The sequence below is a fragment of the Astatotilapia calliptera genome, chromosome 7, assembly GCF_900246225.1.
Source record: "Astatotilapia calliptera chromosome 7, fAstCal1.2, whole genome shotgun sequence".
Lineage (NCBI taxonomy): Eukaryota > Metazoa > Chordata > Actinopteri > Cichliformes > Cichlidae > Astatotilapia > Astatotilapia calliptera.
The window spans coordinates 41,889,841-41,900,778 of record NC_039308.1 but is presented as its reverse complement, the minus strand read 5'-3'; the positions used below and the strand labels follow the sequence as shown (position 1 = coordinate 41,900,778).

Below are 10,938 nucleotides of genomic sequence, written 5' to 3'. Positions count from 1 at the left end.
AGCTTTTTCAAAAGTCTTATTATGGATGCTTACATTAGTCTAGAAACAAAACTGCCAGGGTCAAAATTATTAGCCCTCCTGATGCTAATAGTCAGTTTTGTATTGTTTTTGCTGGATAACAGTCTGCAGTCATTTGTTGTAGTTCTCAGCAAGTCTCACATGTCACCTGATCATTCTTCTTTGACAAATCGCCTCCAGGTTTGATGGTCTCCTGGCATGAACCTTGGTCTTCACTTCCCCCGACAGATTTTTCAATAGGGTTCAAATCAGGGCTTTGAGCAAGCCAGTCAATAATTCCCTTTGGTCTTCTGGAGATCGTTCTTCATCAGGAGGGATGCATGTTTTCATCATGCTGGCCAGAACCAGTTTTGTTGCTGACTGCTTGAGGTGTTTTTTCAAATCTTCACATATCCTTCTTTCTTCATTAGCCCTTCTGCCTTCATAAGATTCCCAGTTCCAGATGAACTGATGCAGCCAAACGAATAATACCTCCACCACTGTGCTTCGCTGTGGGGACAATGTTCTTTGGGTTGTACCCCTCACCCTTCTTTCTCTGAACATAAGCAGCATCTTTATGGCCAATGAACTCTAGTTTAATCTCAAAAGAAAAAGAAACGCCTCCAGTCTGCATAATCTTTCTCCAGGTTGTCCTTAGCTTATCATCTTCTTTGAGACTACAATCAATCACCAGCTAAGTCATTCACTAGCATTACTGCATTTATTCTGTGGTCTTTAGACACATCTCTCTTTGAATCTTGGTACTGCTTTCTCAATTGAGAACTGAAACCTTTGGTGAAGTTTTTATACGATGCATAAATTAGAAGATAGCCCTCAGTTTTAAGTTAAAACTGATAACTTGATGTTACAAGTTTTGTTATGGTTGATGGGCAGTGGACACAGTGTTAAGAATTTTGTAGGTTCATGATTTATTTTTAGGTTTTGGATGTGATTTGTAGGTTCTAGTTCTCTGTTATTTATGTGTCTGGTTATTAGTTCCTTGGTTTGATGCTGTTAGTTCCCTTTCGTGTCCAGTCAGTCTTAGGCTTGTCTCTGTGTTTTGTCCCTAGCTTCCCTTGTATTGTCAAGACAGCAGATAATCAGATCCATGGGTGTTAGAATATAATTTGACGAGTTTATTATCCAAAGAAAACATAGGAAAACTTGGAACAATGAGCATGGGGAAACAGGCAGGCTGGCAACTGAGCAAAAGACACAAGATTAAATTAGAAGGTGGTGCAATGGGGTCCAGTGACCAGGCAGGCAGATCAGAGAAGATGGAGAGTTTAATTCATGGAGTGAGACAATCTTTACGAGGAACAACAGAAGATTTAGTCGCAGGAATATTCACCATGGCCGAATAGTGGCCTGACAATACATTAGTAGCTAACCTCTTGTGTTATTATCTAAACAGTTAACAGTCATCTTGTGCAGCTCTGAGCAGCTTCTGTACTCCTGCTATTTTTCTTTTGCTCAGTTGCTCTTTGTTCTAGATCTCTACTTATCTTTCATCTAAAAGTAAGATAATATCCATATATCTGGCAAATTATTTTATTCAAGCAGCTGAAATTTAATAAAAGTAACTAACTGTAAAGATTGACCCGACACACTGGTATGTTGTTCACGTTTGAGAGTGTTAATTGCAATATCACACGTGTGACGTCTTTATGGTTCGGCATCCGGTCCGCCAACTTTCGATATAAGAGAAGAACAATGCTCCTGAACTGCCTTTAGGTTTGGACATGAGACTCACTGATGTTGGCTGGTCTGCTCTGGTCTGCACTGAACAAGTGCAAGTGTTTAGAACACAAGAAGACTACACTGAAGGGAGATTGTCCAGTTTTAAATCAGGTAAGATTATTGCTGGTGAGATAACAATTACTGTAAACTGTGAACCATGCAAACCTTCTCTAGCAGAATCCAAGAAAGAAAGTCGGGGAGATGAATATGAACACATTTGGCATCTTTTTAAATTATTATTTAACAATTCTTGCAGGAGTGTGATTGCTCCTTTATTTGAAGACATTTTTCTCCCATGGGAAACCTTAACTTTTATTCTATAGTGTAGTTGAATCTTTAAAGACATTGGGACACCATTAAATGTCCCAAAACTTTACTTCCTGAGATTGTGATGCAGTTTTTTGTTCTCTTTGCCTGTTAAACCTTTTAATGGGCAACTCAGCCTTTTCTAAGCTTTTTCCTAATTCACTGTTAATCAGTTTTTTTTATATAGTGCCAGTTTGCTTCAACAGCTGTTTTAAGGCATTTTATATTGTAAGGCAAAGACCTTAGAATATTAAGAGGGAGAACCTCAACAATCCGATGAGGCTGTATGAGCAACAGTGTAGAGGAAAAACTCCCTTTTAACAGGAAGAGAAAGGTTTGAAAGAGAAAAGACAAAAAATGAGCACAAAGTCTTCACAGGGACCGATGACAACAAACAACTGAGTCAAAGTTTTACAAAGTACAAAATTATCACACAACTCAGTTAACTTTTTAATAATCTTAACAAGTATAGGTTCACACTCTGTTTATAACTTTGTGTTATGTAGTTTTGTACATATTCTGTGCGTGCAAGGCAAAAATAACAATGAAGGTAGAAAATAAACTCTCCTCCAGGATAAGAGGAAGGCTCGGGTCAGACATCACAGGGAGGTGAACTGAGGTCTGCTCTTATAAAACACACACACCATTCACAACAACCACCCTGAGAGAAACACAACATTTTCCTCTGATTATATAGTTTTGTTTTTAATCTAGTGACTCTGGAGAAAATTATTTAGCTGACTAAAGGAGTGATTGGATGGATATACGAATATAATATATTCATGTGATCCCACAAAAATGAGTGAGCGGAGCTTTAGTGTCCCATGTATTCAGCTGGAGATTATAAAAAGGCTTAATGTGAAAACAAGGCAAAAAGAAAAATTTAAAATACGAGACTAAAATAAATACTTGTAATAATTTTCAGTGCATATAAATGTGAATGCTTTTTTCCACCTGTTTGGAGATACTTGTACAACCAAAATTTCTTTTAAAAAAATCAATGCAATTCAACGTATGATGCCAAACTCTGAACAGCTCAGGTCAGCTCACCAGTAAACCTCATAGGGTCAGCGTTAGGTGGTATTTTAGCCAAATGCAACACAAACATAGTTTCAGAAACGAGAAGATACTAACGTTCAAATCTTTTGCAAACGTATAAACTTACTGTTGTTCTATTCCATTTGGGTACAAACAGTGAACTTAATCCTAAGTTCTAAATATAGTAGCACCAACCACCTGATGGATCTCAAGAGGTTAATTTTTAATTTTACTTGTACTTGACTAAAAGGTCTTGTGCTGTACTCCTGATTGAATGTTGTTAAAGAAGAATTTCAGCTATCCTTACGTGTCCAAACTAAAGATAAGGCTGAACCGACATATGACAAATGAAAAGAAACTGGGCATGACAGTTGTATGTGAACACTGCAAAAGTAAAGTATTTCTGTTTTATGCATTTGATTTTGAACAACCCTGAACACTTTTAGTTTATGAGGAAATCCAACTCGTATCGTTCTTGACTTTTGGAGGACGAAATCAAAGAATTAAAGTTTGGAGTTCATAGCAACATTGCACAATGCCAAGCAGTTTTCACTGGGCACTACTGTGGTCCTGCAGAGATGTTACATGCTGTGTTGTGCACTGCATGGAAAGGGGAAAAGCAATAGGAATAGACGAGGCCATTTTCACCTCCAGACCATCTATTTCAGTAGTAAAGGATTCACTTCTTGTGCTTACTTAGAAATTAAATCTAATAAAATACACAAACATACAAAACAATTTAGACATACCCAAAGTACCTTTTCCTTGTAGTTGGTCTTAAGCCTGAGTCAGACTAGAATAAAAACAGGATGGCCTATTTGCGAGCAGAAAAACACAGTTGCTGAGAGACAGCACTGTTTTTTGTTTTTGCTGTCAGCAACCATGTGAAAGTAGTTGCTGTGAAGTTGAACATACAGCACCCTTCTCTTAGTCACAAGGCACAGGTCGCCTGTTGGGAGTCAACCTGTCTCCAGACTTGCAATGACTGCCGTCACACTCAAATAGGAAAAAGGTTTCCAAATAACCCTGATCTAGTTTCTAAATACAGACAAACTGACTACAGGTTACAGTCAGTCGGATGATGATGAACACAACTTATCTGCTTCACCAAGTGGAAATATAATCCAACGAATCACACAAACCTGATTTAGTCAGGTTCATGGCTCGCATTTTACTGCAACTTGTGTTGAATTTAATGCCAGATCAACATGCCTGATTTTTGTGTGATAGCTGCTGCTATGAGTGCTCATTTGTTTGGGGAGATGTTAGCAGAACAAGTACACAATCAGCACAGGACCAGCTTAAAGCTGCGAGCCAAGAGCCAGAACGTTGGCTCTGTCCTGTAGATCCTTACTGAGTTGTCATTCTGAGCGTCGAGAGCCAAGCCCCACATGTTCCTGCATTCCAGTGCTTTAGTCACATTTTTACACAGAGACCAGTATACAATGAAAACATTTTGTTTCTCTGCAGCGTGCACACTTTGCTTGACAGGTGCTATTACATAGATTCATGTTTAAATGTTACAATACATAATACTGACTTTAATAAGAACCTAGAATTTAACAGAGTCTGCAGAAAAACCCAGAGAGTGACACAGAAACAGTATCTTCATTAACACAGATGGATCGGGATCTGACAGTAAAATATGTCTTGTGCTCTTTACATCACACATTTGCGCTGCTATGCATAGATTTCAGGTTTAAATAGTTTGTAATAAACCAGCTTTTCTAGCTAAACCCTGCACGCCCCTGAGTGTTGGTCCTCAGGGCCCACACACACAGTTGTATCAGAAGAGCTCACTTTTAAAACAATCCTATTGGTTCTTCTATAGTCCCCCTTTATTTCTGTTTCTTTCTCTGTTTTCAGAGAGAAACACAAGAGCCAAACCTGCTTTTACACTGTGTTATATTTGTTAATACATTACTTGCTGCCTCACTTTTGAGCAGCAAATTTGCACCGCTCTTACTAAAATTCTGATCATTGCTGAAATGAAATAGCTGCATCTTTGTTTGTTCCTAAATGTATAAATTGTAAATTTGCCACATTTATTTACTCTGATTGAGTCAGACCTGCTGTGTAGGGATTCTGCACAATCCATGAACTGCTTATCAAGCTGACTGTTTAAGGTGGGCCGCACCTCACGTCATCATGTATTATGCCTGTGCTGCAAGTGGCTAGTCCATCCTTGCATTTGGTATTCCACTGCTTCACTGAAATTTGCAACACTTAGCAAACAGATTTGCAATTTTTCCCAGTTTATAACAGGTAATTGACATATTATTACAAACGAACTGCATGTAAATGCTAACTTGACCCCAGCTGATTATAGTCTGACTTTTATCTTATTGCCCTTTTATCACTGTCTTAATGGACCAAAGCCACTTTGAAGATGTAACTCACTACACGTGGTTACAGGCCTGGTGCCCATCTTCAAAGACACCATTTGAAAGGCTTGACCACAAGCTGATTGCACACAGATCCAATCACTTTGGTGGCTCCGAGGCCTCCAACCCTAGCGTGACTGTAACTGAAACTAAGCTTAACAATAATGATCACATTAAGTATTGTCATATAGATCAACTCAGCAAATGAACCCTATTCACGTGTTTATAGCAAAAGTGGTGTTTGCACTGATGACCAAAAATCAACAACCGTATATAGAGTTGCATACGTATGTCAAGCAAACTACAACCAGAAAAAAAAAAGAGGATTTTGAAAATATAATGCAAACTAAAAAACTGCTTCTGAAGGGAAACTGACTTAATATGCTGCCTTCGTCATGAGTATCACTGCCTCTTCATTAAGGCACGTGTAGATCTGCCTATACAATTGCTTTTTATGTAAACATGCTGCTAAAATTTATTCTTATGCTGCATGAGACAGTTGTAGCCTTACTCTTTCTGTGGTCGTCAGGAAAATAAGCAAAGAACAAATATGAAAACAATGTTTTATAGTCTTGATATCTTTTCTTGAACATAATGAACTCAGAGCATGTTAGGCTTGCAGAAGTTAACATGCTGATGTACCCCAGTGAGGAAGGGACCACTATGGCACAATGCAAACCCACAGATTAAACCTACCTCACTAACCCCAAATCCTGCTTCATGGTGGAGGCCTCTAATGAGGCATCTCCCTCAACTTCCAAAAAAAGGATATGCAATATGAGATCTTAATCAGCAGGAGTTCAGTGGTATTAGTGACTAATTACTTATCCCCTTGGCATAATCCAAAAGAGGTTGCCTGGACTCAGAATTCACAGTGTGACCAAGTAATATGATGTAAATAATGTCTCTAAATAACCTTAGTCACAATTAGATTTGAAGTACAAATGTAGTTTCCAGAAACCGAGTCATTTTGTAGAAGGTGACAAAAAGGCAAAGTAAAAAGACATCTGCTATCAGCATGGAGTTTGTAATTCACTTTGAAATCATAACAATTTTAAGTAGTTGTTATTAATGTGCCTGACATGGTGTAATCAAACCAAGTGTGATGTTGTGGTACGCTCAGAAATGTCTTGTTAACAAATTGAATGTTTTTGTGGAAAGTGCATGAAAAAGATTTCAGTCCCGTAGCTGATGAAGCTCATTTCAGACTCTTAACGATGTGTGCAGGTTGATGGAAATGAATTTTATAGGTGACACATATTGTTCAATGCAAAGATGGATGTGATTCAAAAATAATGAGTCTGCAGCAAAATAACAGGATGAAATGCATGATCATTTCTGACATCAGATGAGAGGATGAGCTGTCAACACACTGATACACTCAGCAGACACATGGTTGGTGAACATGTGCCCAGCTAGCTACAGCTAACGATCAGTACATTTAATCTTTGGGGTAAATTTGCACAGACTGCAATAACAAGCCAGCAATGTAATTCATGTGCTTCCACTGTATATATAACTAATATAAATCAAAAATTCACCCCACAGAATAAATGCACCAACTATACAGAAGCTAGCACGCAGGAAGTCGGTACCATCTGGGTGTATCATACCTGTGGTTCTCACACGTTTAACGAGAACACTCCGGACATGAGAGCGATTCTACAGGAGAGTACAATAGTGCAAGTAAAATCATTCATAATTGGATACAAATACCAAAATGTGCAGATATACTCATTTATGATTACTCTTGAGGAATCCCATTAGCCATTTGAAATGTCAAAATGCTGACTCTGGTGGGAAACGTAACATTTAGAGACGAGGACAACTCATTATCAAACCACGCATGTTTGACCATGTAAAAGTTCATCTTTGAAGTTTGAAGTCGTTCTCTTTGTAACTTATGTAAAGATACTTTTAGCTGTTTCCTTTTTTTGAGCTGCTTTATTAAGTGGTTGGCACAACAGATGGATTCATATGTTTGATATGGCACCAGGTTCATGCCAGATGCCCCTGCTGATGCAACCAGCACTGGGAGTACTCCCAGAAGCTGGGTTTGGGGATCTTTCACGTGTAAACCACTTGCTGGCTTATAGTGACTTTTACAGAAAGGCAAGCGAACTGTAGCCCTACCACCCCTCCAAAAAAAAATCAAAATGAAAAAGTAATAATAAATAAATAAATAAATAAAGCCTACTTTTAAGAAAACAAACAGAATTAGATTAAAACAGCTTCTTGCTGTTGCTTGACTTCTTCACCTCTGCTCTCCTTCCTGGCAGTAAATTTGTAGCATTTTTTTTATCTAATGATTTTTCAGAAAAATGTTCCCCATCAGTGTGACATGGAGCAGTATTACCGCCGCACATGTTTAGGGTTGAGCAGGTTTTTTTTAAAGACTATATTGCTTAATCTACAGTGATGCATCATATTCTACAAAATCACAGGTTTACAGTCTGGCCTGTGAGGTCCACATAAGCTTTTAGTTCATTCAGAGATACAGGCTGACATCTTGATTTATTTACAAAAAATACTTTATTTATAAAAACAATTAGAGCTGGATTAAAAGGCCTGATCGCTGTGTGACATGGTTAACTGCCAATATCTAGAGCAAGATTATATATTATTCTAAGAAGAAAGTGCTGCATTAACAAAACGGCTGGTTATACTTGATCTGATATGATAAAAGATGGCAGGTTATTGCCAATAAACAAGCTTAAACAGCTTATGTTAATGTGTCCGCCGGCCGGGGTGACATTTATTATCAATATTATCTGTTTAATACTTCGATTGTGTAGAAATTGCAGCTTTACTGCCCTCTTGAAATTTCCCACAAAGTGCTGTTCAGTGTTTTAAATGTCAAAATAAAAATTCTGAAATTTACCAGTGGGCAGCCACGTTGGGACCAATTTTAAAATTCAAGTGGTTAATGGGATTTTTCAAATCAATGGCTCCACAAGAACAAACAAACAAAGGTCTAGTGACTGTGATTTTCTACTTATCTGCTGCACTAAAACACTCACACTACTCTCAGATACGCCCTCAGTTCCAGATCGCAGTGATGTCTCAGACCTCTCCCTCCTAAATGTGTTTTCTGCTTAGGTAAGTCAGTCTGTGGATGCTATTCAGACAGAGGGGGCTCAGTTCTTTGGTCTGCTGCCTCTGCCTTCACTGTGTGATGTTTAGAGATGGTCTCTTTCTCTGGTGTGCTGTTTCTCAGATCCACCGGGCTGGGGACCTTCTTCTTGTGGGATGTAGGACTTACTTGGGGGACGTCTGAATATCCAGACGTGACTGGGATTGTGCTGAGGGTCTTTCCTCGAGGTGCTGGGGAGACTAGTAATTTATCTAGAGTTTGGGGCAATGCTGGGGCTGTGCTAGTGGTATTTTTGGGTGGGGGCATCACTGGAGACTTTTCCAGTGTTCGGGTTTGTGGTGGAAGCCTCTCTTGGGTGGGTAAAGCTTTGTCAAATGCATGGCTGGAAAACTGGGTTGCATCTGCTTCATGTAGAGCTTGAGCTGTAAAGGAGGGACACCCTGAGCCTGGGCTTTCACCCTTTCCTTGATGGGGGTGCTTGGTTTCGGCTGCTGTGCTTCCACATCCCATTCTTCCTCGTCTTTCCTGCAGCTCGTCCTTCTGGGGAATGCCCTTCTTATCTTTATCAGTCTCCCTTCCCATGTCACTGGCTGTGAAGATGAATGATATAGATTAATAAGTAATAATAATAAATAATAAAACAAAGAAGGAAAAGGATCGACCAAAAAGGCTAAATTATGAGCATGACTTATGAAGACCTCTCTGTCCTTCTCCACTGGATGGATCTTCAGTGCAGGATGGCAGATCACTTCTGTTGCCTCGGAAACGGATGGGTGACCTCTGTAACACTGCCTTCAGCTCTGAAAAAGAAGGGTATGAGGTTTAATAAAGAGTCAATCATCAATTATCCCTTTCTGGGAGAATACCACACTTAACCTCACGGTGACGAATGGATGAAACATTTTACTCAAAGCCTCACGCAAACCATCACACATTGATACACGGACTCTTTTCTAAGCCTGTCTGACAATCACACACACACTCTGGATACATCGGGGCAACTCACGGTTCAGTATCTCTGACATGCGGACTGGAGGAGCCGGACACTGAAACTCTAAATGTCAGGCCCACATCAAACAAGACGCACAAAGTAACATCAGCCTGAGAGGTTACGATGAATTGTGTCTCTGGCCATGAACACTCACTGGGGGTGATAAACTGAAAGTTGTTGACTTTCTCTAATAATCTTTATTTTAATCACACTTTTCTGAATATTTTTCATTTAACCAGTTGTGGGATTTGCTGTTGCTAGCATTATTTTTCACAGTTTCATCAAACACTGGTGCAAAGCCTCACCTTGTGTCATGGCAAAGGCATCCTCATGGACAGACACAGCTCTACGCTGCGGAGGAGGCTTCATGTGTTGACGTGGCTTAGGAAGACTCTCTGAAAATACACACAATCATTTATTTACACTGACTTGGATTCCAGAGCTGATTTCTCTTTAAAACGCATTGAAAGTTGTATCAGAACCACCACAATTTTGGTTAAATTTCTTTTAATAAGACAGGTAAGACAAACCCTCTGTCACTGATTGTGCTTTTTCAGCGCGATCCTGTGTACCGGGACTTCTCCAGAGAGGTGGGACTGAAGGAAGCTCCTTTCTAGACGACACGTTCGATGTTCCACCCTGGAAACCGTCCTCGCTTCCATTCTAGGAACGTAATCACCAGATGTTCATTGACACAATTTTGTCTCTGTACGCCACCATTGATTTGAAATCAGCGAATCAGTCAAGAAGGTTTAATTCAAGGGTTTAACAAAAGCACTGCATCAACAGCTATTTTTAAATGCAGTCCTTCATTTTCAGAATGTCAAATATGATCAGACAAAAAGGTGTTTTTCCTCTTAACAGAACAACATGAATGTGAATCATCACCTAGACGCGGCTATCAAAGTGAAAACTCCTGTACTGGTTCTAAACGGGCTAGTTCCTTACAAAATGAAAGAAAGCATAGTTCAGTTAGTTCTGAAAGCACAAAATATTGTTTAAACGTTCTTTTTCAAATTTCAGTTTTCCTTTCTTTTTCTATTGACTAAAGTGTTTTTAGTTATAGGGGTGAGCGACATTTTGAATATACTCGATGTATTGTGAGTTTTCCACACACTATGATTAAAATGGCTACCAGAAAATATGGCAACTGTGGGAGTTTCAGATAAGTGAGAGAATGACACTTGCTGTAGTTTGGATTTCACAAGGAGGATGTCGAACAAAACGCAGTAATTTGCAAAACCTGCCATAAAACTTTGGTAAAAGCAGTACCACGACTTTATTTCACCAGCTGAAAAGTCATCCACTGCATAAAGAAGAGTGTTTTAAACTCTGCATGTCAGCCTCTCCCCACACACCAAAGAAAACCTTAAATGAACCAGCTGTGA

At 39.2% G+C, this 10,938-nt stretch overlaps 1 protein-coding gene across 1 annotated transcript in view; it reads right to left on the bottom strand.

The window, feature by feature from the left end:
• Positions 1 to 1,120: 1,120 nt before the first annotated feature.
• The window catches only part of carmil2 (capping protein regulator and myosin 1 linker 2), a 62,936-nt gene continuing 53,118 nt past the window's right edge, over positions 1,121 to 10,938 (bottom strand). The window contains exons 38-41 of the mRNA XM_026174824.1: positions 10,081 to 10,213; positions 9,856 to 9,945; positions 9,258 to 9,359; positions 1,121 to 9,149 (exon numbers count right to left, since the gene is read on the bottom strand). Of these exons, the coding sequence (XP_026030609.1) occupies positions 8,584 to 9,149; positions 9,258 to 9,359; positions 9,856 to 9,945; positions 10,081 to 10,213 (891 nt within the window). The 3' untranslated portion in view covers positions 1,121 to 8,583. The remainder of the gene's footprint in view (positions 9,150 to 9,257; positions 9,360 to 9,855; positions 9,946 to 10,080; positions 10,214 to 10,938) is intronic.